Source organism: Vulpes lagopus, chromosome 10 (assembly GCF_018345385.1).
Source record: "Vulpes lagopus strain Blue_001 chromosome 10, ASM1834538v1, whole genome shotgun sequence".
Classification (NCBI taxonomy): Eukaryota; Metazoa; Chordata; class Mammalia; order Carnivora; family Canidae; genus Vulpes; species Vulpes lagopus.
In genome coordinates, this window is record NC_054833.1 from 91,141,252 (window position 1) to 91,166,429 (window position 25,178).

The 25,178-nt window shown below is 61.5% G+C and overlaps 1 protein-coding gene across 2 annotated transcripts in view; it reads left to right on the forward strand.

The window, feature by feature from the left end:
- The window catches only part of PIEZO1 (piezo type mechanosensitive ion channel component 1), a 54,996-nt gene that overhangs the window by 29,300 nt on the left and 518 nt on the right, over window positions 1–25,178 (forward strand). The window contains exons 3-50 of one of the 2 annotated variants that reach the window (XM_041770407.1): window positions 2,166–2,288; window positions 3,070–3,112; window positions 3,225–3,363; window positions 5,530–5,698; window positions 5,844–6,057; window positions 6,163–6,334; window positions 6,424–6,537; window positions 6,618–6,711; window positions 7,392–7,492; window positions 7,890–8,150; window positions 8,677–8,788; window positions 8,873–9,051; window positions 9,142–9,290; window positions 9,377–9,559; window positions 9,886–9,977; window positions 10,084–10,238; window positions 10,356–10,532; window positions 10,847–10,972; window positions 11,047–11,247; window positions 11,725–11,929; window positions 14,503–14,607; window positions 15,113–15,266; window positions 15,484–15,727; window positions 15,809–15,905; window positions 16,006–16,177; window positions 16,571–16,660; window positions 16,745–16,839; window positions 17,144–17,215; window positions 17,710–17,810; window positions 18,555–18,651; window positions 18,736–18,792; window positions 18,882–19,054; window positions 19,144–19,250; window positions 19,390–19,584; window positions 19,714–19,972; window positions 20,041–20,229; window positions 20,404–20,704; window positions 20,980–21,073; window positions 21,163–21,310; window positions 21,384–21,598; window positions 21,694–21,852; window positions 21,933–22,080; window positions 23,812–24,000; window positions 24,155–24,247; window positions 24,328–24,500; window positions 24,573–24,695; window positions 24,769–24,848; window positions 24,931–25,120. In XM_041770407.1, coding sequence (XP_041626341.1) covers window positions 2,166–2,288; window positions 3,070–3,112; window positions 3,225–3,363; window positions 5,530–5,698; window positions 5,844–6,057; window positions 6,163–6,334; window positions 6,424–6,537; window positions 6,618–6,711; window positions 7,392–7,492; window positions 7,890–8,150; window positions 8,677–8,788; window positions 8,873–9,051; window positions 9,142–9,290; window positions 9,377–9,559; window positions 9,886–9,977; window positions 10,084–10,238; window positions 10,356–10,532; window positions 10,847–10,972; window positions 11,047–11,247; window positions 11,725–11,929; window positions 14,503–14,607; window positions 15,113–15,266; window positions 15,484–15,727; window positions 15,809–15,905; window positions 16,006–16,177; window positions 16,571–16,660; window positions 16,745–16,839; window positions 17,144–17,215; window positions 17,710–17,810; window positions 18,555–18,651; window positions 18,736–18,792; window positions 18,882–19,054; window positions 19,144–19,250; window positions 19,390–19,584; window positions 19,714–19,972; window positions 20,041–20,229; window positions 20,404–20,704; window positions 20,980–21,073; window positions 21,163–21,310; window positions 21,384–21,598; window positions 21,694–21,852; window positions 21,933–22,080; window positions 23,812–24,000; window positions 24,155–24,247; window positions 24,328–24,500; window positions 24,573–24,695; window positions 24,769–24,848; window positions 24,931–25,120 — 7,129 coding nt within the window. Of the gene's footprint in view, window positions 1–2,165; window positions 2,289–3,069; window positions 3,113–3,224; window positions 3,364–5,529; window positions 5,699–5,843; window positions 6,058–6,162; window positions 6,335–6,423; window positions 6,538–6,617; window positions 6,712–7,391; window positions 7,493–7,889; window positions 8,151–8,676; window positions 8,789–8,872; window positions 9,052–9,141; window positions 9,291–9,376; window positions 9,560–9,885; window positions 9,978–10,083; window positions 10,239–10,355; window positions 10,533–10,846; window positions 10,973–11,046; window positions 11,248–11,724; window positions 11,930–14,502; window positions 14,608–15,112; window positions 15,267–15,483; window positions 15,728–15,808; window positions 15,906–16,005; window positions 16,178–16,570; window positions 16,661–16,744; window positions 16,840–17,143; window positions 17,216–17,709; window positions 17,811–18,554; window positions 18,652–18,735; window positions 18,793–18,881; window positions 19,055–19,143; window positions 19,251–19,389; window positions 19,585–19,713; window positions 19,973–20,040; window positions 20,230–20,403; window positions 20,705–20,976; window positions 21,074–21,162; window positions 21,311–21,383; window positions 21,599–21,693; window positions 21,853–21,932; window positions 22,081–23,811; window positions 24,001–24,154; window positions 24,248–24,327; window positions 24,501–24,572; window positions 24,696–24,768; window positions 24,849–24,930; window positions 25,121–25,178 lie in introns of both variants that reach the window. The other variant, XM_041770406.1, reaches the window with a different exon arrangement.

Genomic DNA, 25,178 nt, shown 5'->3' on the forward strand with positions numbered 1-25,178 from the left:
CGTGCTGTCAGCAGGTTAGCTCTCCCCGTAGTGTCTGGGCACCATAAGGATACCTGGTGTGTTGGAGGGGGGCTGTGAGCCCCCCAGGTGTGACTGTGGTCATCCTCCAGACATAGGCATCCTCCGATCACAGGCCTGTGGGCAGAGCCCCCTTCCGAGGGCCTGTGGCTCAGGCTTGTGCTGTGCCCCCTGCCCTGTCCTGCCTACCCCATGCCTTTAGCTGCCTTGGTGGGACTACAGGCTTCTCAGAGCACTTCCCGGAACCCCATGCGCACCCCAGGAGCCAGGACCCTGTCAAGAAGATGGGGTCTGCCAACAGCCAGCTGGGGTGTCATGCCTGGGCTGCCCCAGACAGGCCTTCGGGGACAGGCCTTCCAGGAAGGCTGCTCGCTGGCTGGGCAGATGGGGAAGGGGCAGTGTGGGAAGACCCAGAGCTGGAAGTGTAGCAGTCCATGAGCTGAGGCTGGGAGGAGGGGTCCCTGCCGAGGGCACTGCCAGCGGTTTTGTGGGGCTCAAACCCAGGATTCCCACTCTGGGTCAGGTGGTTCCTGCAGACGCACTCTGGGAAGAGCCAGCCGGGTCCTCTGCCCCTGAGGTCCACAGCCTGGCAGCCCACTTCCCATCTTCCTGCGAACCTGCACCCACACTTCCAAGGTGTCCACAGGCCTCGAGGTCCCGAGGACAGGCAGGGCGCACCCAGCACCTGCCCCCCCCGCTCAGCGCCCCCTACCCTGCCTGCTCCAGCCTTGCGCTCCGACCTCCCACAGCCCTGCCCTCTGGGCCGCCTGTTCCTGCCATGCATGTGACTCTCCAGGGTGTTGGCCTGCCTCCCTGAGATGGCACCTAAGCTCAGGTGTGGTGCTGGGGAGAGCACCCAGCTTTGGTGAGTGGGGTCAGCAGGATGAGTCAGGCCGGACCTCCTGCCTCTGCTGTTCACGCACAGATCCCCTTGAGCCTCCCTGCCTCTCCCAAATGGTATTCATCCAGCCCCCACCTGGCAGGGAGTTAAAGTCACAAAGCCAGTGCTCCAGCACCTTTAGCTTGGTGGCGGCCTGTAGTCAGGCCTCCCGAGAAGTGAGCTTGGTAGGGGAAGGCGTGATGTCTGACACTTTGCCAGGTGATGCCTGAGGGGTGCTGGACAGGAAGACAGTCAGATGTGAGCCAGCTGGGGCAACCCCTGCTGAGGGGTCTTGAGCCTGGCGCTTCCCCCTAACCCACAGGTATGGGGAGCCTAGTGGCTGGCACTTAGTAGTACTCTGAGGCTGACCCCAGGTGTCTGTGGCTCCAGAGCAGAGTGAGTGCGAGGGGGTGGGCAGGGGTGCCTCTGGTGAGTCTGCAGGGGCGGGGCTGCGTAGGTGAGCAGGGCAGAGGGGAGTCTGCCTAGCTGAGGGGGGCTCTGTAGGCTCCTGGCCTGGAGGCTCTGTCCCCACAGGTAGCCTGGCTCCTCCCCCTATGGGAGGCCCTTGGCCACTCCCTGCTCTTGGCCTGGTGCTCTGAGCAGCATTGGCCCAGCCCAGGCTGAGGGCCAGACGTTCCGTTCATTTTCCATCTGTCCTTCCAGTGCTCCACTGGCCCCACCCTGCTCTCCCTTCACTTACCCCTGCCTCCGAGGGTCGAAGGCTGGGACGGACATAGCAATGAGTATCCGTGAGCTGTCCAAGTCCTGCCTGGGCTGCCCCTGAGTGCCCTATGCCCCGTCTGGGCCCAGCATCCCAGTTGGGGCAGCTTTTCCGGTGGGTGCTCACACACGAGCAGGAGAAAGCGTGACACCTCTGACCCCATGCCCCAGGCATCAGGAGAGGCTGTGCTGCTCCTCGAGTCCTTGGTGGCAGGTCTGTGGGCTGCACTAAGACTCTGGGGCTCCTGCTGGAAGGCACTAGGGGAGGAAGCCGGGATTCACAGCTCAGACGGGGGGTGAGGGGCTCAGCTGGCAAGGAGTGCAAGCTGCCTACCCTCTCAGAGCAGAGGTGAGATGCAGACCCCTCCCTGCAGCCATAGCCTCCCTGCCAGGGGCAAGACACAGGGTCCTGCCTGTGCTTGGGGTTCCCTGGGCCTGGCTCCTGACTCAGTTTCTCCCTGCATAGGTGGGACTTGGGTGGGAGTCCCCCAGGATGGGTGAAACAAGGGCCCTGTGCCAGCCTCACCCCTGCCCTCTCTGCCCACAGGCCACACTGGTCGCCTGCTCCGGGCCCTGCTGGTTTTCAGCCTCATCTTCCTGGCAGCTCACCTGACCTTCCAGATATGCCTGCACACTGTGCCCCACCTGTACCAGCTTCTGGAGCCCAGCTGTGAGTTTCCACGGGCCTGGGAGAGCTAGTGGCCTTCCTGAGCTAGCCAGGGGAGGTGGGGGTGCTGCAGCCCTAGGGAAGGCCACCCTGCCTCACCTAGGCTTTGCCTAATACGGGCCCAAGGGCCCATCCACAGTGTGTGTTCAGCCCACATGGCCTAGGTGACATGCAGGTGATGCTCGGGCCCAGGGTCAGGCCGGGCATGGCACAGCGCTAGTTCCCCACCCCAGAATCCAGCATTTGGGGTGGCTGGGACACCGGTGGCCTTCCATGCCCTGTGCACTCCGCTGCCCGGTGCCCTTCATTCTACGGACAGTGCTACGGACAGTGTGAGCTGGTGCCCACAGGATTGACATCAGCACCCTAGGAGTCCAGATGAGGGAGCCCTGGGCACCCAGTCCCTACACAGCCTAGGTTCTGACTGGCACTATTCCCTCAGCCTGCTTGGGTCCCTGTTTTTGTTCTGTGGTGGTTGTGTCCATACTACAGTTTAGAAACTGAGGCATGGAAAGAAGTCAGCCCCCACCAACCCCCGGGCCGGGCCCTGATGAGTGGCTGGCCTCAGCTCCTGGTCGCAAGTCCTTGTGCCAGGTGTGGGCCAGTCCTCCTGACTCACCCTGGCTGGGCCTTGGTTTCCCTGGGAGTAAAGGCAGCATTCTGCAAGCATCCCCGAGACCAGCCATGTTCTGTGACCATGGGGCTCCCAAGGTCCTCTTGGGGGCAGGGAGTAGGGTTGTTGGGTGCTTGCGGCCTGACCCGATCCCTCTGCCTCTCTCCACAGGTGGCCCCTGGGAGACCCTCTCTCGGCACATTGGGGTCACAAGGTGAGCACACTCCCCATCTCCCCACTAATGGCACCCGGGGTCCCCTCGTTCTGTAAGTGCGCCTCATGGAGCCTGCCCTGGACCAACCAAAGCCCCTTCCTGCCGTTCACAGGCTGGACCTGAAGGACATCCCCACTGCTGTCCGGCTGGTGGCCCCCGACCTTGGTGTCCTGGTGGTCTGCGCTGTGTGCCTCGGCCTCTGCGGGCGCCTCACACAGGAATCCCCACGGAGCCAGCGTGCCCAGGAGCTGGTGAGGGCCACAGGCAGGCGGTGCATGTGTGTGCTGGCGGGAGGGGTGTTTCTGAGCTCTGCCCCAGCCCTGTCAGTAGGTGCTGGTCATTAGACATCAGAGGTGAGAGAAGTGGATGCGGAGCCACCCCGAGCAGGGTAGCATGTGTGCCTGTAAGACCTGGTCCTTAGCAGCACTGTATCTCGGGGGCCTGTGGGGGCCCCAAGACGTGCGTGCGCCATCAGAACCTGCTCCCGGAGGAGATCTTCAAGGCCACAGGGTGGTAGGGAGTCAGCCGTGCCCGGGCACAAGGATAACCTGCTGGCTACCAGGGTCCACCCTCCAGCCTGCTCTCTACCTGTCCCCATCCCCATCCCACAGGGCAAGGCTGACACTCCACTTTCAGAGGGGGAGACGGGAGCCTTGAGCTCAAGTTGCTTTTCCAGGCACCTGGGGGAGTTGAGCCAGGGCTGGGACCACCCTGCTGCCTGCCCTCGGGCGTATGGGTACCAGGGAGTCAGGGCTGCTCTGCTTTCCTTGTTAGCAGAGCCAGGGCTTCCCGGAATGGCTCTGCCGGGAAGGGGCTGGACTTGATCCTGAAATCTGGGGTAGGACAGGAGAGGGCTGGCTTCTCCATGCTGCCCATCAGCCTCACAGCACAGGGCGGCACTGGAGCCACTGGAGGCTGGGCTCTGGTCTGCCCTGCGACTCGGATAGGTCATGACCTTCGTCTTACTGTCCTCAGTGGCAAATGAGAGCCTGCGACTGTTGTGCTGACCAGGGGTGGCTGGTGTGGATGACCCCAGGGCGAGAGGCAGGGCGGGTGGGCGGGACTTCACAGGCGCGCATTTTAAAGCCCAGAACTTCTTGCATGGACACACGATGCCAGCCAGTGGGACAGGGTGTGCGCTGTTGGGCACACACATCCTGGTCACATCACACACATGCACGGCGAGCTCTGAGGGGTCTAGCAGGCCATGGAGTGGGGGGAAGGACAGAAGAAGCTCCTCCCGAGGCCCCTGTGGGGACCCAAGGGACCCGCTGAGCTGGGGCTGGAGCTGGGACTGGCTGGCTGGATGCCGCTGGCGGCCCCCAGCACCTGTCTTCCCACTTAGCAGCTGTCTCTGCTCTTCCCTTGGACACTGACTTTCCACAGGCGCCCAGACGCTTTCCCAGGGCCACGGCCAGCTGTGGGCGGGGGTGAGCTCAGGCCTGGCTGCTGTGCCTTCCAGTGAATGTTTCCCCCACGCCCTGGCTGGCCTACCCCCTCTTTCTCTCCTTGCCCACTCTGCTCTAGGACTCCTTTCTGTGGCCTCACCACCCCCCAGGCTCTGTGAGGGCAGGATCTGTCTGGTCCCTACCCCGTGTGACAGAGGGGAAACAGAGAGGTTAGGGGACTTGCCCAGGGCTGCACAGCTGAGATGTGAGCAGGCCATCTGGCTCCTGTGCTCTTAGCCTGGACGCCAAGTGCCACCCTCTGGGAAGGACACGGGCATGGTGCCTGTTTTACAGGCAGGAACACGGAGGTTGGGGGTGCTGGGCGCCTGAGAAACAACTTTGTCCTGGGAAATCTTGAATTAGGGCCAAGGAGGGAGGCTCTGACTTCGTGAGGCCGGGCAGGCCGCCTGCCCATTGCCCCATCCAGGTGCCCCACAGGCAGCAGAGGGAGCAGGGTGACCCTGGGTGGACTCAGGGTCCCCCCTGCACCCCGATCTTCTGTGTAAGAGGAGAGTGCCACTTTAGCCCCGGGCCAAGGACCGTGGATGTAAAGGTGTTCCATAAACCGTCAAGTGCAGGGATGCCGCGTATGCCTGCGCTTTTTCCTAAAAATGTGTATTCTGGGCTCTCAGAGCCATGGGCTTCCAGGGTGTGTCCAGGAATCTGTGGGGCCCAGCCTGTCCTTGGGCCCTGGTCTAGGGAGGAGGCATTGGTGGAGCTCTGGAATAGTGTGAGGCCAGCCTGCTGGGCTTGTCGTCATGGGTAGCGGGGCCTGGCAGGAGCATATCTTGGGGTTGGGGCAGGCGGCCTCCAGTTAGGCCTGTGGGACTTGAACTTGAGGGTAGTTGGTGGCAGACCTCTGGGGACACAGAGTGGCACGGTCCACGTCAGCCAGCAACTCTGCCCTCCCTCCCTGAGCGGCCTGAGGGCCATGGACCTGACCTTTGCCCCTCCTCGTGACCTTGGCAGGACGATGATGATGGGGAAGTGGACACCGGCTCCCCTGTGGGGCTCCAGGGAGCCCCCGTGCAGGCCCCCACGCGGAGGTCACGGTTGGCTACCCGGTTCCAGATCACAGCCCACTGGCTGTTGGTGGCCGCGGGAAGGACCCTGGCTATTGTGCTGCTTGCATTGGCAGGTATGCTCGGGCAAGGAACAGGGACCCCAGCACCGACCACCACGTGGGAAAGGTCCCAGCAGCCTGCTGAGCTCCCCACTGGCCACTGAGACCGTGGTCACCTGGCCCAGCCCAGTGTGACCTGCTGCCTCTGCCTGGTCCACAGGCATCGCCCACCCCTCTGCCTTCTCCAGTGTCTACTTCCTAGTCTTCCTGGCCATCTGCACCTGGTGGGCGTGCCACTTTCCCATCAGCCTCCTGGGCTTCAGCACGCTCTGCGTCACAGTGGGCTGCTTCGGTGCCGGCCATCTCCTCTGCATCTACTGCTACCAGACGCCCTTTGCCCAGACCATGCTCCCTCCTGCTGGCATCTGGGCCAGGTGAGGCTCACCTGCATGGGCGCTGCCCCTTCCCCTCGCTGGGCCTGGCTACCTGGTCCTGGCTCCTCCCTGGCCAGTGGTCAGTGGCTCTCCTTCTTTGGGCAGGGTGTTCGGTCTCAAGGCCTTGGTGACCCACGGCAACTGCTCCAGCCCCAACGTGCTGGTCTTCAGTACCAGCCACGACTGGCCCATCTACGTGAGCCCCGGCATCTTGCTGCTTCTCTACTACACGGTGACCTCACTCCTGAAGCTCCGCACTCGCCAGCCCTTGGACCAGGTGGGCATCCAGGGCAGCGCCCTCTGCTGGCCTTCCGCCTCCAGGCACCTTGTTGGGGTGGGAGCTGAGCTCAGCTCTGGTCTCTGCAGAGGAAGGAAGTGGCCAGGAATGACGAGGAGCAGGAGGTAGAGCTGACCCAGGTGGACCAGTGGCTCCAGGACCAGGCCAGAGCTGCAGCCACCAAGGAGGAGGGGGCTGCCCAGGTGAGATGGGGACTGAGCTGTGGTGCTGGAGCGTCCCTGCCCAGTGGCTGGGCTCACGAGGTCTTGGCTTGCCTCTGCAGCACATGCTGCCCACAACCGTGGGGTCTGACTGGGAGACCGATAGCTGTACGGTGCATGACCTGACTGGCCACACCCCCGTCCGGCAGCGTCCAGGTGAGTGCCCTGTGCCCTGGAGCCCAGGGACACCACCTTCTGCAGGCGTGCTGGTGCTGCCCCCTGGTGGCCACGGCGTGGTCTTGCCCTGCCAACTGCTCCAGCTGTGCTGTCTTGGAACTGGCCATGGGATCAAGCTGCCCACCTGAGACCTGGCTGGAGGCTCTGGGTCTCCCACCCCCTCTTCCTTGGCCTCCCAGTTCCCAGAAGACTGGACAGCTCCCCCTTGGGCTGGCCCCATGGCCCAGGGCTGCCAGCTGTCTTTAGGGTAGATGTGGGTCCACAGTGGCCCCACAGGGAGAGCAGGGCATTTTTCTTGGCATTTTCATCTTTCCCTTAAGGCTCAATTTCCATTTTGCATGAAGCAGGAGATGATGTCGCTGGCTCCCTGGGGACTGGCCTGTGCACAGAGCCTGGAAGGGTTTAGGGCCATCTTGTTCCACCTATCCCCTCACGGTCTTGGAAACCAAGGTGTTGAGTGGTACCAGGACCTGCCAGGGTGAACAATATTTTCTGCCTTTAGTGCCCAGTGCGAGCTGTCTGCTGGCATGCCCTTCACCCACCGCACTGGTCACTATCCCAATTTTAGGGCAAAGTTTGGTGTGGGTGAAGAGCTCCGGACTGTTGATGACCCCAACTAGGGTCTGGCTCCCTGGTAACCTCTGTCCCCCACCCTCCAGTGCACCCCAGGCTGGCTGAGCCTCAAGAGACATCTCCCCTCCACAGTCTGGGTCATCTCATTATGGACCAGAGCTACGTGTGTGCCCTCATTGCCATGATGGTAAGGAGCAGCCAGCCTGGGCAGGCCCCTTCAGTGGGGGCCCTTCCTACGAGCTCCCACAGGACATTCTGGGAGGCAGATGGTGGCCCATGTTTCGCAGAGCCTGGTGGCTTATTGCCAGAAAGGGAGCTGTGTCTTGCTGGACTGAGTGAGGCAGTGGCTGGTTCACTGCTGCACAGTGTGTGTGTGTATGTGTGTGTGTGTGTGTTTGCATATATGTAGTGGGTGGGTGCCTATGTGAGCATGCATCCTGTGCCACAGCATTCCAGTCCCAGGAGGTCCCAGGAGGCGTGTTTGCTCTGTGTCCCTGGGCAGGTGGGGGGAGCAGGGTGGGTGCAGGGCCAGGTGTAGGGCCAGGTGTGCCGTGCAGCCCTGCCCACCAGCCCTCGCTGTCCAGGTATGGAGCATCACCTACCATAGTTGGCTGACCTTCGTGCTGCTGCTCTGGGCCTGCCTCATCTGGACGGTGCGCAGCCGCCATCAGATGGCCATGCTCTGCTCACCCTTCATCCTGCTCTACGGGCTGGCTCTGTGTGGCCTGCGCTATGTGTGGGCCATGGACCTGCGTCCCGAGCTGCCTACCACCCTGGGCCCCGTCAGCCTGCGTCAGCTGGGGCTGGAGCATACCCGCTACCCTTGCCTGGACCTTGGCGCCATGGTGAGTGTCCTCCCCTCCCCCAGGGTGCTGGTGTGTGTGTGCCAGGGCATGATGGTGCCACATGTTCACTATCCAGCTCCTGAGTGGAATGGGATCTCTAGGAGGGCAGGGCCATGACTGGCTGTCACCATGGGGCACCATCCAGCCAGTCCAGAGCAGTGGCTGCATGTGTGTGTGTTGAGTGAATGATAACCTTGTGTCACCAGGGGCACTGTCCCTGAGTCCCTGACCTGGGTCCCACTAGTGTCTCAGGCTGGCCCTGTGTCTCCGTGGATCTTTGTGTCTCTGTGGAAGCTGGTGTCCACCAGAGTGTCACTGTATCTGGCCATCGTTGCCACTGCCTGTCATGTTGGGGGGATGGCAGGACTGCATCTCACCACGTGAGCTGTGTGTGTGCACCTATATGTGTGTGGCAGGGTTGCCCCGGCCCTCTGCAGAGGCTGGTGCCAGGGGCCGCCCACTGGGCCCGTGTCTTGGAGGGCTGGGATGCCCAGCTCCTGGTGATGCCACCCCTACCCTATCCCAGTTGCTCTACACCCTGACCTTCTGGCTGCTGCTGCGCCAGTTCGTCAAGGAGAAGCTGCTGAAGAAGGGGAAGGTACCTGCTGCCCTGACAGAGGTCACTGTGGCTGACACAGGTAAGGGCCGGGGCAGGCAGGGGACAACGCCTCCTGCTTGGCCCCAAAGCCATGTCTCCGCTGCCTCTCTGACTTGACCCACAGAGCCAACACGGGCACGGACGCTGCTGCAGAGCCTGGGGGAGCTGGTCACAGGCCTGTACGCCAAGTACTGGATCTACGTGTGTGCCGGCATGTTCATTGTGGTCAGCTTCGCCGGCCGCCTCGTTGTCTACAAGATCGTGTACATGCTCCTTTTCCTGCTCTGCCTCACCCTCTTCCAGGTACCAGCGCTGGGGGGTGACGGAGCTGGGGGATGATGGGGGGCTGCTGGTGCTGCCCTGGGCTGGGCCTCATGTGTGCTGTCCCGGCAGGTCTACTACAGCCTGTGGAGGAAGCTGCTCAAGGTGTTCTGGTGGCTGGTGGTGGCCTATACCATGCTGGTGCTCATCGCCGTCTACACTTTCCAGTTCCAGGACTTCCCCATGTACTGGCGCAACCTGACGGGCCTCACTGACGAACAGTGAGTCACGGGTGGGCAGGCAGGTGTGGGGGTGGTATGGGGTGCACACCATGGCCTGCTGGTCTGACGGCTGCCCCCCATGCCAGGCTGGGGGACCTGGGCCTGGAGCAGTTCAGCGTGTCGGAGCTTTTCTCCAGCATCCTGATCCCGGGCTTCTTCCTGCTGGCCTGCATCCTGCAGCTGCACTATTTCCACCGGCCGTTCATGCAGCTCACGGACCTGGAGCACGTGCCCCCGCCTGGTGCCTGCCCCCCACGGTGGGCCCACAGGTGTGTCCCCCCACTGCAGCTGGCCCCTTCACTCAGTCTAGGCCTACAGGGTGCCGGGGTGCCTGCACAGTGCCCCTTCTCTGCCCCAGTGCAGGGCACCCTGGCAGAGAAGGGAGGGACGGAGACCAGTAGGTTTGGATGGAAGGACCAGGGCAGAGCAGAGGCCTCAGCTGCCCCCATCAGACACCATGGGCTCAGCCTCCTGGGGTTTGGGGACAGAGCGGTAGCTGGGCTACACCCGACCTGGAGTTGGCTAGAATGGGAGGGGGCCATGGAGCCCACCCCAGGAGCTGGGGTAGAAAGTGATGCGTTGGGGCCCACCATAGGCAGGATGTGGTCAGCGGGACCCCGCTGCTGCAAGAGGAGGAGGACGGGCTGAGCACCGCCTGCCCCCACCAGGCCATGCAGGTCACAGACGGTGAGTCAGATGGGCAGGTGTGGGGTCCCTCTGCCCCGACCTCTGTGAACCCCAGGCCCTGGGGGTCCTGGTCTCCTCTTCCTCACAAACCCCCCCTTGGCCACAGCCAACAAGTGGGGCCTGGTGGCGGAACGGCTGCTGGACCTGGCTTCTGGCTTCTCGGACGTCCTCACTCGTGTGCAGGTGCTGCTGCGGCGCCTCCTAGAGTTGCACGTCCTCAAGCTGGTGGCCCTGTACACTGTGTGGGTGGCCCTGAAGGAGGTGAGGACAGGATAGACCTCCCTCGTGTGCTGCAGGGCTGCTCGGAGGCGGGTACTGGGGTGGCGGGGTCCCTGGGAGGTGCTATTGCGCCTGCCCCAGCCTGCCCACAACCCCCAGGTGTCCGTGATGAACCTGCTGCTGGTCGTGCTGTGGGCCTTCGCGCTGCCCTACCCCCGCTTCCGGCCCATGGCCTCCTGCCTGTCCACTGTGTGGACCTGCATCATCATCGTGTGCAAGATGCTGTACCAGCTCAAGGTTGTAAGCCCGCATGAGTACTCCAGCAACTGCACTGAGGTACGGCCATGTGGGGCCTCGCCCTGCCTGCCACACCTTGGGTCCATGGTGATGGCTCTGGGGACAGACGCAGGGAGACCCCCCTGTCTTCGCCCCCTAAGTCCCTGCCTGTGGCCACCTCGTCCCCTCCCCATTAAGGTTGGGTCCAAGGCTGATGGCCACACGTGTCCCTGGTGGGGGGTGGGCAGTCCCTCAGGTTGGTGTCCGGCCCCCTGGTCCCTGGGGTCAATGTCTAGCTCCCCGGTTCCCCGGATTGGTGTCTGCCCCCCTCGCCCTGCCCTGTGGGAACAGGTGCTGACTCTCCCCTTCCCCAGCCCCTCCCCAACAGCACCAACCTGCAGAAGATGGAAATTAAGCAGTCCTTGCTATACCGTGGGCCCGTTGACCCTGCCAACTGGTTTGGGGTGCGGAAGGGCTTCCCAAACCTAGGCTACATCCAGGTGAGTGAGGGCCATGGGGTTGCAGGGCCGGGGTGGGTGAGGCTGGCAGAGCATGACAATGCCTGCCCCCTCAGAACCACCTGCAGGTCCTGTTGCTGCTGGTGTTCGAGGCCATCGTCTACCGGCGTCAGGAGCACCACCGTCGGCAGCACCAGCTGGCCCCACTGCCTGCCCAGGCCGTCTGTGCCGACGGCACTCGCCAGCGGCTAGACCAGGACCTGCTCAGCTGCCTCAAGTACTTTGTCAACTTCTTTTTCTACAAATTTGGGCTAGAGGTGAGGCTCTGCGTCAGCCGTCGCCCCTTCCCTGGGCAGGACTGGGGGTCCATGTCACCTTCTGCGGGGCCTTGGCTGCACATCCACAATGTGCAGCAAAGGCCCTGTACTAGGGCACTAAGGGCAAGGGGGGAACCAGGGCAGTCGGGGGACACTAGGCACCTCCTGGGCTTAGTTGGCAGGCCCTGGGAGAGACAGGAATGGGGGCGGCTGGGACCCTGGCTAGAGACGGGGTTGGAGTCTCCCCTGCACTCGGGACTCCTCTGAGCTATGGCTCTCCTATGTGGTGGACCCCCATCCCGCCTGTCCGTGCCTCTGAGAGGACAGTGAGGGCTGGGGTGAGCCTGGGCTGCTGCCCCCACTCTGCTCTGAACCTGCCCGCATGCTTGTGGCTTTCTGAGCCAGCTTGCCCAGAAGCAGGGCCCAGAGGTCCATGCCAGCAGCTCACTGTGCTTCCCCGTCCTCTGCTGCCTCCAGATATGCTTCCTGATGGCCGTGAACGTGATTGGGCAGCGCATGAACTTCATGGTCATCCTGCACGGCTGCTGGCTGGTGGCCATCCTCACACGGCGGCGCCGTGCAGCCATCGCCCGCCTCTGGCCCAACTACTGTCTCTTCCTGTCCCTGTTCTTGCTGTACCAGTACCTGCTGTGCCTGGGCATCCCCCCGGCCCTGTGCATCGGTGAGCGGCGGCAGGCACCGACGGAGCGGGGCGTGCCGGGCTGTGGCCGTGGGCAAGCACATGAGGATTCTGTAGCCCCAGCCTGACCCGAGTGTGTCCTGGGCTCCTCTCCATAGGCCCTGTAGCTGCAGCATCCCTGACCGGTGGGAGGGGGATGGGTGCTGGCTCCCCTCTCATTCCTTTGCATTCGTTCATTTTTGTAGAAGATACTCTATTTCGAAAATCTTGAAACAATCAGAAAAGTTGAGGTAGAGTGCCAGGAGCAGCCATGCCCTTGTCAGGGGCCATGTGAGAGGCTCCAAGGCCAGCACCCCCAAGGGTGGGTGCCTAGGGCTGGGGCCACATGCCGCAGTTCATCCTGCACGATTCTGAGACCTGGCCTTGTCCTCTGGGGGTGCCCCCGGGGGCTCTCTGCCCCTGGCTGTGCTCTGCTCTTGTCCCCTCTGGCTTGGGCTTGTGGGTTTGTAGAAAGCTCTGGATGTGGGTCTGCCAAGGCTATTGCTACTTCAGCAGGTGCAGCACATGGCTGTACAGAATACTTGGCGTGGCCCACAACTGGGGAGTGCAGGGGTGCGTCTGGCCCTCCGGTGTCCCCAGCCGTGCCCCCATAGAGGAGTTGTGCTCAGCGTGCCATCCATGTGTGTGGTGTCTGCCTCCACTGACTCCTGAGCGGGCCTCTGGCAGGACTCCTCAGACAGATGGACGTTCTGTGTCGGTGGTGAACTTAGTTGGCGGGTCTGTTGTCAGATGGGTGGGCCCCTCCCCCTCGGCGTGTTCCACCGCCGCGGTGTTATTCCATCCGCATGTCTGAGAGTCTGGCCCACCGAGGCTTCACCTGTGAGGCCGTGGGTGAGTCAGAGGGGAGTGTTCGCACCCCAGGTCCGATCCCTGCCCTACATAGCAACTGCCGATAGGACCATTTCTGGCTCTGCCTTTTCCTGAATGTTGAGCCCAGATCTTGAGCCAGACATGTTCGAGACTATGTCCTTGCATCCATGCTTCATGCCTGCGTGGCTTGCTTGTTTTTAACTTTTCATGTAGACTCACAGAATTGCAAAAGTAGAATCTTCCCAGATGCCCTCTGCCCAGCTCCCCTGATGTTGGCCTGTGATGCAGCCTCTTGCCGGGGCCTTGCTGCCGGCTTGCTCCTCCGCATTGGGTCAGCTCCACTGTGGGCCTTTTAGAACCTTGCAACTTGGCTGCGACCAAGGAGCCATGGGCTGTGACCTTGAGGAGTGTAGTCTGGTGTTAGACCAGGGGATGACACTCTTCAGGCGAGAAGGCCGCAGGCGTGAAGTGTCCGGCTCTGCCTATGCAGGGCTGCTCTCTGTCACTGGGTACAGGGATAGCTGAGGGGTCTCCCTGAGGCTATGCTGTTCCTCCTGGACCCCTCAGGCTGATTCCAACCTCCGGAGGGTCCTGTGTGTGGGGATCATTCCCTTGGTTTCCTGCTGGTGGTTTCTGGGTTCTCTTAGGTGTCCTGGTGGGCACCATCTGACCAGAAGCACTGCCCTCTGCCCCGCTGATGTGTCCACATGCTTATTTGTATCTGTGTGGACCCTGGGTGCTTCTGCTTCATGTTCCACTCCAGGCCCGCTGCTGTCTGGGCACACGCTCCCTGCCCCTGAGCACACCCTCACTACAGCCTCCCCCTTTGTGCTGCCCGGGCATCCTCCCTTTCCCTGCATGCTAGAGGGTAGAAGCAAGATCTGGGCCTGGGTTGCTTGCTGCCCTGGGTGCCTATCTTCAGGCAGGACCATTTTTCGAGGTTGCTTGTGTTGGCTCTGCCCCTCCCCACAGTGAGAAAGTCTGTCACATGCGGGCCGTCCAGGTCAACCTGCAGTCTGGGCCCATCCTGGGTCCCCAGTATCCAGGACACATTCATTCTCCAGGTTCTGATGAGCGTGTGGAGCTTCCCAGCTTGGTGTTGTGCAGGCCCTTTGGAGCCTGCGGCCCCCTTGGCCCGGGCAGCCACAGTCGTCTGTCCCTGACGTCACGGAACTACAGTTGTCCCCAGGGTGCCCAGGGGCTGCCGTGTCCCTTGGCACTTGGTGCTCTTTCCCTGTTGACGAGTGTCCTCTCTGGGCCCTGGGAGGTGTGGGGCTTTCTGGAGGGACATTGTTGGGAGCATCCGGGAATGGGGTTGTGTGTGGCTGTAGTTCTCACTTTTTTGAGGATTCACGCGCATGGTCCCATTTTACATTCCTACTGGCGATGGATGTAGGACCTGATTTTTCTGCGTTCTCACCACTGTCTTGTCTTTCTCTGTATCTTGTCTTGGCTGTTTTGGTAGGCACGTAATGGAGCCTCATTTGGGGCCCTCTGTGCTGTGTCCACCCCCGGCAGGCCTGCCCACCCATTCCTCCCCTGGGGCCTGGGCCCGTTGATGCCTGAGGAAGGTGCTAGAATCTCAGCCCTGAGTGCTCCCAAGAGTCCAAGCAAGAGATGCGGTGTTTCAGAGGCCCTGTGAACGCTCACGTTCATGCAAGAATGAGGCGTATAGACCTAGAGGCTGCAGGCCTGCAAGTGGGGACAGCACAGCTGCAGTCCTAATGCATACTCTGCACCCACAGACTACCCGTGGCGCTGGAGCCAGGCCATCCCCATGAACTCAGCACTCATCAAGTGGCTGTACCTGCCCGACTTCTTCAGAACCCCCAATTCCACCAACCTCATCAGTGAGTGTCTGTGGCTGGGCGCCCCATGCACCCCCTTCCAACCTCACCAGAGGGCATGGAGGGTTCGCACGGGTAGGGGCACGTTGTCTAGGCCTCGCTGGCTAGCACACCCTGTGGTTCCCCAGAGAGGCTTTGTCCTATGATGGTGCCCAGTCCTCCAGGGGCCTCCCCTGAGACAGCCATACAGACCTGCCTCTGCCTGCTAGTGTGTGCACAGGGGTAGACACCTGTAGGGACCCTTGCATGGACACAGGTATGCATGCAGGGGTGGGGTGGGGGTGGGGGCAGGTATGCCTAATGATGTGTACATGGTGTGGTGAGACATGTACACACAGATGTCCATGTAAAACATCCCCAAAGACAGGCATGTCCCCCAGTGTCTGCTCACGTGTAGACCTCACATAACTCACATGGCTAGCCCCCACACACAGTAGTGCTTCTCTTCCCACCTTGCCTTGCTGTGCGTTGTGCCCTGTGTGGCCAGTGGTCTCCTCTGTGTCTGCAGGTGACTTCCTGCTCCTGCTCTGCGCCTCCCAGCAGTGGCAGGTGTTCTCGGCTGAGCGCACGGAGGAATGGCAGCACATGGCCGGCGTCAACACTGACCGCCTGGAGCTGCCATTGGGTGAGCCCAACGCCGTGCCCAACTTCATCTACTGCAGGTAGGTCTGGGCGTGGCTGGCCTGCAGAGCGTGCTCAGGGCTGGGGCTCACCAGGGCTGCATCAGCGGCTCCTCTGTGTGCCAGACAGGCAAGACGGGGACAGGCCAGTGGCCAGGATAAGGGCTGGACGCTGCCCTGGCAGCAGGGGCTCGATCCATGGGTGCCACCCGGAGGGAGTGGGGTGACCCGGCCCTTGCAGTAATGCCCCGTCTGGCAGGTCCTACCTCGACATGCTGAAGGTGGCTGTCTTCCGCTACCTCTTCTGGCTGGTGCTGGTAGTGGTGTTTGTCACGGGAGCCACCCGCGTCAGCGTCTTCGGGCTGGGCTACCTGTTGGCCTGTTTCTATCTGCTGCTCTTCGGCACCAGCCTATTGCAGAAGCACACACGCACCCGCCTCGTGCTATGGGACTGCCTCATTCTCTACAACGTCACCGTCATCATCTCTAAGAACATGCTCTCGGTGAGCCTGGCACCCCTGCCTCACCCCCTGCCCCCCACTGCCCACCCCGCTGGGCCCAGGCTGATCTTCTTCCTGCCCCAGCTCCTGTCCTGCGTTTTTGTGGAGCAAATGCAGAGCAACTTCTGCTGGGTTATCCAGCTTTTCAGCCTCGTGTGCACCGTCAAAGGCTACTATGACCGTGAGTGGGCCGGGGGTGAGCTATGGGCTGGGCTCGGGGAACTCACTGCTTCTGGGGCCCTGTCCCCTGAACCTGACCTGTGCCGGCATCCATCCTGCAGCCAAGGAGATGCTGAGCAGGGACCGGGATTGCCTGCTGCCCGTGGAAGAGGCCGGTGTGCTCTGGGACAGCATCTGCTTCCTGTTCCTACTGCTGCAGCGGCGCGTCTTCCTCAGCCGCTACTTCCTGCATGTCAGCGCCGAGCTCCAGGCCACCGCCTTGCAGGCCTCCAGGTCAGCCCTGGGCCTCACACCCCCTGGGTCACATGTCACTGTTCCATCACTGCATGTCACTCAGGGGACCTCATCGGGCCCTGAAGCTCTGCTGCTGGCTGGCAGTTCAGCTCACTTTTGCCCCGACTCCGGCCTATGGGTGCATGGCCGCTGGACAGCCTCCCTCTCTCGCCCTCCTTGGGCTCCTATTCCCTGGGGACTGGCTGCCAACTGCGGACACCCCTGCATTTGCATGGTTTCACCCTCCATGAGACCAGAGGTGGCAGGAGGGGTCTTCTCCTCCTGAGCCCAGCACATGGCAAGGGCAGGTATTGATTTGAGACTGAGTCCAGAGGTGTGGGGAGCCATGGAGCTGGAGCTAAGTGTCCCCAGGGTGACACTGCCTCCCTACAGGGGCTTCGCGCTGTACAATGCTGCCAACTTCAAAAGCATCGATCTCCACCGTAAGGCCGAGGAGAAGTCCCTGGCTCAGCTGAAAAGGCAGTAGGTGCCATCTGGGGCGGGGGGCACCCCGAGCTCTCCTGATTACTCGGTGCTCAGAGCCACCCCCTCACCCCCACCCCCCAGGATGGAGCGCATCCGTGCCAAGCAGGAGAAGCACAGGCAGAGCCGAGCAGGCCGCAGCCGACCCCAGGACACCCCAGACCCCACCCAGGAGCCAGGTGAGCAGGCGGGGCTGGAAGGTCTCTGGTGACCTGGTGTGTCCGTGCCCGCTGGACTCTGCTCCTGTCCGTGCCACGTGCTGTTCCACAGGCCTTCCACCTACCTGTCCTGTGCCTTGTGGTCACTGTGTCCCTGCAGGCCATGTGGCCAGCCTGCCACTGTCTGTCTGCACTTGTGGCCTGTCCTCTCCTCCCCACAGCACCAGGAGGCCCCTCCATCAGCACACAGGTGGTCCCCATCGGGGGCTGCCCTCACCCTCTCCATACCTCTCTGCTGGCTCATGTCCCCCCTGCCCCTCCACAGGGCCTGGCAGTCCAGGGGGCTCCTCCCCGCCACGGAGACAGTGGTGGCGGCCCTGGCTGGACCACGCCACAGGTACCACCCCAGCCTGGCCTGCTATGACCACCCTCTCGGGGCTGCTGTGCCCAGGCCTCTCCTTTCTTGACTTCTGTCTGCCTTCTGAGCAATGGATCCCGCCATGTGTCTACCTCTGGCTGTGCTCTCTGGCCTTTCCCCATCTCTGGCTGTGCTCCCTGCTTGATGGGCTCTCACCCCAGCCCTGCAGTAATAAGGGGCTGAGCCTCAACTTAACCAGGTCCCCACAGCAGGCTCTGTGCTCTCCTCCCGTTTGGACTCTCAGAAGTCTGTCTAGCGCTGATCCCCAGCCTGGCCCTTGTGTGCCTCTTGTCCTGCCTGGTCTCATGTCACTGCTCTGGTCTCTCCTACCGGCTGACCCCAGCCTGCACAGGCTGCTCTCTGCCTCCAGCCCCTGTGGCTATCCCTAGGGGGGAGGGGGGCACGTGGGCCTCTGCCTCTGGGTTGTGGGGGCCCCTGGGGGAGGATGGCCCTCAGCCCCACCCTGCCTGCAGTCATCCACTCTGGGGACTACTTCCTATTTGAGTCGGATAGTGAGGAGGAGGAGGAGGCCCTGCCCGAGGACCCCAGGCCGTCAGCACAGAGTGCCTTTCAGGTGAGGTGGGAGGGTCCCTTGCCTGCCTTCCACTGTCCATGGGCACCTGGGCCTACACAACCAACTGTGGGGAGGAGAGATCCTCTGGCCAGCCCGTCCAGGTCCATTCAAACCCACAGAGTCTCCAGTCAGATGGGCTGTAGGAGGTGCAGGTCATGGGCAGCTACATGCCCCTCTGTCCAGTCCCTCCCAAGGTCAACATGCTGACCATCCAGGTCTGAGTGGCTGCCAGCAGCGTGGCCTAGGGGAAGGGTCATGCATGTTTGCTGCAAAAAGGGGCTGGGAGCCTCCTGGCTGTCTCTGGGTCCTCAGTTCTCAGTGACAACCGTGCGCAGGCTGGCTGTGTGTCCTGCCTTCCCGCCATGGTCCCATGGGACCTGTTTCCTGCTCTGGAACAGGGAACCAGCAGAAGGTCCCCAGTGGTGGCCTGATCCCAGGCACCTCCTTGGAGCTCACAGGTGGGCTGAATAGGAACTGCTGTCCAGGGATCCCTGGGTGGCGCAGCGGTTTAGCGCCTGCCTTTGGCCCAGGGCGCGATCCTGGAGACCCGGGATCGAATCCCACGTCGGGCTCCCAGGGCATGGAGCCTGCTTCTTCCTCTGCCTATGTCTCTGCCTCTCTCTCTCTCTCTGTGACTATCATAAATAAATAAAAGTTAACAAAAAATTAAAAAAAAAAAAAAAAAAAAAAAAAGGAACTGCTGTCCAGGGAGGCAGGGCATTAATCCAAGGACCTGGTCCACAGATGGCATACCAGGCATGGGTGACCAATGCGCAGACAGTGCTGAGGCAGCAGCGGGAGGAGCAGGCCAGGCAGGACCGGACAGGGCAGTTGCCCACGGGTGAGTCTGGCTGCATGTGGGGTGGGGGTGGGGTGGGGCACACGGGGTGCAGGGCGCAGGGCTGACCAGCACCCCTGTGCCCAGGAGGCGGCCCGGGACAGGAGGCAGAGCCAGCGGATGTCCCAGATGAGGTGGTGGCTGGTGCGTGTGCCCGAGCCTGGAGGTTAGGGGCGTGGGGGGGCCTCCCACTGGCAGCCTCTACAGCATCCCGCCTCCTGCCTGCCCTGCAGGCCGCAGCCACGTGATGCAGCGAGTGCTGAGCACTGTGCAGTTTCTGTGGGTGCTGGGCCAAGCGCTGGTAGATGGGCTGACAGACTGGCTGCACACCTTCACACGGCACCACCGCGCCATGAGTGACGTGCTACGCGCCGAGCGCTACCTGTACACACAGGCGCTGGTTGAGGTGAGTGTGCAACCCACCCCCCATGTCCCCAGGGACCCCCCCCCCCCAATTGGGAACCTGCTGCCCTGAGCCCCCTTGGTGCCCTTCAGGGCAGAGAGGTGCACCGGAGCTTGCTGGACCAGCTCTACACTGGTGAAGCCGAGGCTGCCCCCGCAGTCCCCTTGGGGGTCCGAGATGCACCAAGTACAGCATCAAGGTAGGTGTGGGCTGGCAGGGCTCAGGAGGCAGCCGGGAGGTACATGGCCTGCTCCGCCAGGTATCTTGACGCCCCTCCAGCCCAAGAGCCTGGAGAGCAGAGCACAGGCCGCTTCTGTGACCAGCCTTGCCTCCCCTAGTGGGCTGGGGGCTGAGGAGCCGCTGAGCACTGCGACAGAGGACACTGGCAGCCCCCTGAGCACCGGCTACCATACCCGCAGCAGCAGCAGCGAGGAGATGGCCACTGAGCCTGGGGCTTCCCTACACGGCTCTCGGGAGCTTCCTGCTGGCACTCCTACCCGGATGCGCACAGCCAGCGAGCTGCTCCTCAGCAGGTCAGGGGTGAGGGCCAGGTGGTGGGTGGGCCACAGGCACCAGCCTCAGGCCACCCCCAGCAGGAAGGGGTGGCACCATCTTGGAGCCAGGCCTGGTGGTGAAAGGGGCCTGGCCATGGCTCCCCGCAGGCACCTCCGCATCCAGGAGCTGGAGGAGGCCGAGCTGTTTGAAGCAGGGCAGGGCCGGGCACTGCGGCTGCTGCAGGCCGCATACCAGTGTGTGGCTGCCCACTCAGAACTGCTCTGCTATTTCATCATCATCCTCAACCACATGGTCACTGCCTCAGCCACATCCCTGGTGCTGCCTGTGCTCGTCTTCCTGTGGGCCATGCTGTCCATCCCCAGGCCCAGCAAGCGCTTCTGGATGACGGCCATTATCTTCACCGAGGTAGGCCACGGCTGGAGCGGGAGGGATCGGGGCCTGGCCCCCCCTATGCTGAGTTTCTTCCCCCACAGGTGTCTGTGGTCACCAAGTACCTGTTCCAGTTTGGCTTCTTCCCCTGGAACACACACGCAGTGCTCCGGCGCTACGAGAACAAGCCGTACTTCCCACCGCGCATCCTGGGTGTGGAGAAGACAGACAGCTACATAAAGTATGACCTGGTACAGCTCATGGCCCTCTTCTTCCACCGCTCCCAGCTGCTGGTGAGTCCCCTGGGTCGGCAGCCAGCAGGCAGGAAACTCCCAGTTCACACCTCACCCACTGGCTGCCTGGCTCCAAGAGGCAAGGCTGGAGGTCGTGGGTTCCAGGGTGAGCCTGGCCTGAGCACTGCCCGGTGTACCATACCAGCCTCTTCAGCTCCCTCCCTCCTTCTGCAGTGCTATGGTCTCTGGGATCATGAGGAGGACCCGCTCTCCAAGGAGCATGACCGTGGAAGTGAGAAGAAAGGGACTGAGGAGGAACAGGCACCACTGGAACCCCAGACTGAGGAAGGCACAGGGCCCCAGGGCGAGCCAGTGGTGGCCGGGGCCCTCACCCAGGACCACATCCAGGCAGAAGCAGGGGATGGGCCCCCAGAGCCTCCTGTGGAGCTCAAGCCCCGAGACATAAAGCGTATCAGCCTGCGTTTCAGAAAGAGGCGGAGGGAGAGCACAGAGCCTGTACAACCCACAGCCACTGGTATGACAGCCCTGTCCATCCATAGCCACCCCTTGCCCCCCTGGGTCCCTTGCAGAGCTGATGCCCCAGCTGTGTTCCCAGGCATACCCTGTGTGTCCAGGTGACATGGCCCCAGCTGGCTCACTGCCAGTGACCCAGGGAGGTCGCCATGCTCAGCCTGCTGGTCTGTGAAATGGGGCGATGCCAGCCCTTGGGGGTGTCTTGGGGTAGTCAGGAGTCTGAACTGGTCCAGCACCCCCTGGGCTCTGGTCAGCAGCAGCTAATCCCTGCAGAAGGTGTGGTGGTGGCCTCCCGCAGAGAGAAGTGGAGTCGCCCCCGGGAAAGAATGACAGCCATGGGGCTCCGACTGCAGACCTTCTGCCTGGCCGTGTGAGTGACTGGCAGCTGCTCCTGGGCGAGGGCAAGTGGGAGGAGCTGTGGCAGGCCCTGAGCCCCCTGCACCCTGCCCTCACCCACAGGGCCCAGAGTATGTACCGGCCCCTGCGGCGCTTCTTCGATGACATCTTGCACACCAAGTACCGTGCAGCCACCGATGTCTACGCGCTCATGTTTCTGGCTGATGTGGTCGACTTCATCATCATCATCTTCGGCTTCTGGGCCTTTGGGGTGAGCACAGAGCCTGGTGGTCACCCTGCTGCCTATCTCCTGCTGCCTCCTGACCTCTGCTCTCCCGGCACAGAAACACTCGGCAGCCACAGACATCACATCCTCGCTGTCGGATGACCAGGTGCCGGAGGCCTTCCTGGTCATGCTGCTCATCCAGTTCAGCACCATGGTCATTGACCGTGCCCTCTACCTCCGCAAGACCGTGCTGGGCAAGCTGGCCTTCCAGGTTGTCCTGGTGCTGGCCATCCATCTCTGGATGTTCTTTATTCTGCCCGCTGTCACCGAGAGGTGGGTTTCTGGCCACGCTGGGGCTGGGTCCCCAGGGGCCTTGGGGTTCCAGCCTTGGGCAGGGTGCCCTGACCCAACCTTCCTGTCCCCTACAGGATGTTCAACCAGAATGCAGTGGCTCAGCTGTGGTATTTCGTGAAGTGCATCTACTTCTCCCTGTCTGCCTACCAGATCCGCTGTGGCTATCCGACCCGTATCCTTGGCAACTTCCTCACCAAGAAGTACAATCACCTGAACCTCTTCCTCTTCCAGGGGTGAGTGTGGGCTCACATGGGGCTCAAGGAGCCAAGCTGCCTCTCCCAGGCCCTCCTGACGGGTGCTCCACCTCGGGCAGGTTCCGGCTTGTGCCATTCCTGGTGGAGCTGCGGGCCGTGATGGACTGGGTATGGACAGACACCACGCTGTCTCTGTCCAGCTGGATGTGTGTGGAGGACATCTACGCCAACATCTTCATCATCAAGTGCAGCCGTGAGACTGAGAAGGTGCCTGGGCTCAGGGAGTGGAGCAAATGGGCTACATGAGAGCCATGCAGCGCTGGCAGTCCCCTGAGTATGTGGGTCAGCTCGGGAGACGACAGGCAGCTGGCAGGGCAGGCCCAGGAGGCCTGGCCACTTGGGTCATGGGCATGAGGACTGGGACATCGGGGTACCGATGTCAGCTGAGTTTTCTGCTGTGGGGGCGGCTTCAGTGGGATCCCCCCTCCCAGTCCATATGTACATTGTGGAGACTTGGAGTCACAGAGCTGGCAGCTGTCACCAGGCAGGTCTAAAGCACGCTCATGCTCCTCAAAGACCCCCGTTGCCACTGCCTTCATCGCCTTCAGCAGCCCCACCAGCTCTGCATAACTTTGCCTGTTCTGGACAGTTCCTGTACACTCAGTCATACATCACGTGGCCCAGGTCTGGCTTCTGTAGTTTCAAGGCTTGTCTGTGTGGTCTATGTCAGAATTTGGGGTTTCATGGCTTGAGTAGCATTCCTTCCTGTGATTGTCCTCACCTTTTGTTTATCCAGCTATTCCAAATAGCAAGGGATGGCAGGTTGGTTCATCCTGTTTATTCCAACACCCACTGCTGTGCACACCCACAGCAGGGTGGAAGGGTCAGGGGGCAGCTCCTGGTTTGGCCTCTGCTGTCACCAGTGACTGCCCCCCCCCTCACCCCCGCAGTTACCACCAGCACTTGGGACTCTGTGGTGGTCACTCCATGGGGTTTCTCCAGTGGTGAACGATGGTGACACTTTTCCCTGTGCTTGTCGGCCTTTTCTTTGCTCCTTTTGTCGTTGGGTTGCTTGTCCTCTTATTGTTGTCAAGAATTCTTTCTGCATTCCGGACTCTATATGCTTACCAAATAGGATTTTCAGGTAGCTTCTCCCAATTCTCTGGGCTATTTGTTGTTATTTTTTAAGACATTTATTTAGAGAGAGAAACATAGGGGATCCCTGGATGGCTCAGCGGTTTGGCGCCTGCCTTTGGCCCAGGGCGTGATCCTGGAGACCTGGGATCGAGTCCCATGTCGGGCTCCCTGCGTGGAGCCTGCTTCTCCCTCTGCCTGTGTCTCTGCATTCCCCCGCCCCCCCTGTGTCTCTTGAATAAATAAAATCTTTAAAAAAATAAAAATAAAAAAAATATAGAAACATAGAACACAAGCAGGGAGCAGGGGTAGATAGAGGGAGAGAGTAGCAGACTCCTTGCTGAGCATGGAGCCTGATACAGGCTCAATCCCACGATCCTGAGACCATGGCATGAAATGAAACCAAGTCAGAATTAACTATATGTGCCATCCAGGTGCCCCATCTCTTTGCTTTGAGCATCCTATCTTTTGAAGCATAGAAGTCTCATTTTTTATAACGTACAGGGTTTTTTCTTTCGTTGCTCATGCCTTCCAGTTAGATCTGAGAGTCTTCGTCAAATCCACAATAAGGAAGCTTTGCCCTAAGAGTTGTACTGAGGTCTTAGATAATATGGGTCCTGCTGCTTTTTTTTTGGCATGTGGACATCCCATTGTTCTACACTGTTGTTGAACAGATTATTCTGGCGCCACTCAGCATGTGGGTTTATTTCTTGGTTCTACTCCATGCCATCTCAAGTGCCATAGTTCTGCACTGAACTCTGATGCACTGAGGTTTGGCTTCCTGGGACCCTGGTGAGCCCCAGGAGCAACAGAGCGGGGGGAAGCAGGCAGCACTGAGCCCTTTACCCCTGTCCTGCCCCCCAGAAATATCCCCAGCCCAAGGGGCAGAAGAAGAAGAAGATTGTCAAGTACGGCATGGGCGGTCTCATCATCCTGTTTCTCGTGGCTATCATCTGGTTCCCGTTGCTTTTCATGTCCCTGGTACGCTCTGTGGTTGGTGTCGTCAACCAGCCCATCGATGTTACTGTCACCCTTAAGCTGGGTGGCTATGAGGTGAGTCACCAGTTTGCTCCAGCAGGGTAAGAGGGGCTGCTGGCTGCAGACTCCACCCCACTCACCTTCCTGGAGTCCTACCTGGGCACTGGCCACCAGGGGTTTGAGAGGTCCCTTGTCCCATCATGGTCATACATCCTGCTATCCCCCACAGCCCCTCTTCACCATGAGTGCCCAGCAGCCGTCCATTGTGCCGTTCACACAGCAGGCCTATGAGGAGCTGTCCAGACAGTTTGACCCTAACCCGGTGAGTGGGCCCCACCCTGCAGCTGCTGGGGAGATGGGGGCGCTTAGGTGCACCTCGCTCAACTGCCATCCTGGGTCCAGTTGGCCATGCAGTTCATCAGCCAGTACAGCCCCGAGGACATCGTCACGGCACAGATCGAGGGCAGTTCAGGGGCACTATGGCGCATCAGCCCACCCAGCCGGGCCCAGATGAAGCGGGAGCTGTACAATGGCACGGCTGACATCACCCTGCGCTTCACCTGGAACTTCCAGAGGTGCGTCCTGGCTTGGGTAGGACCTGGGTGGCACATTGCCCTCAGTGGCTCATGCTATGCCCTGGCCTGTAGGGACCTGGCCAAGGGCGGCACCGTGGAGTACACCAATGAGAAGCACACCCTGGACTGGGCCCCAAATAGTACTGAGCGGCGGCAGCTGGCCAGCCTGCTTGAGGGCACCTCGGACCAGTCCGTGTGAGTTAGGGCCCTGGGGGAGGGAGGGGCTGAGAGGAAGGCTGGGCCTAAACAGTGGGCCTTGTCCCTTCAGGGTCATCCCCCACCTCTTTCCCAAGTACATCCGTGCCCCCAATGGGCCTGAAGCCAACCCAGTGAAGCAGCTGCAGCCCAGTGAGTGTGTTGGGGTTGGGGGGGCGGTGGCCCTTAGCCCAGGGAGAGGGTGGTGGCCTCACCAACTCTGGCTCTGCCCCAGACGAGGAGGCCGACTACCTAGGCGTGCGCATCCAGCTGCGGAGGGAGCGCGTGGGCTCAGGGGCCGCTGGCTTCCTTGAGTGGTGGGTCATCGAGCTACAGGATTGCCAGGCTGAGTGCAACCTGCTGCCCATGGTCATCTTCAGTGACAAGGTCAGCCCGCCCAGCCTTGGCTTCCTGGCTGGCTACGGGTAAGTGAGCTGCAGCTGTGAGCAGGTGGGGCGCAGCTCCAGCAGCATCCCTGACTCA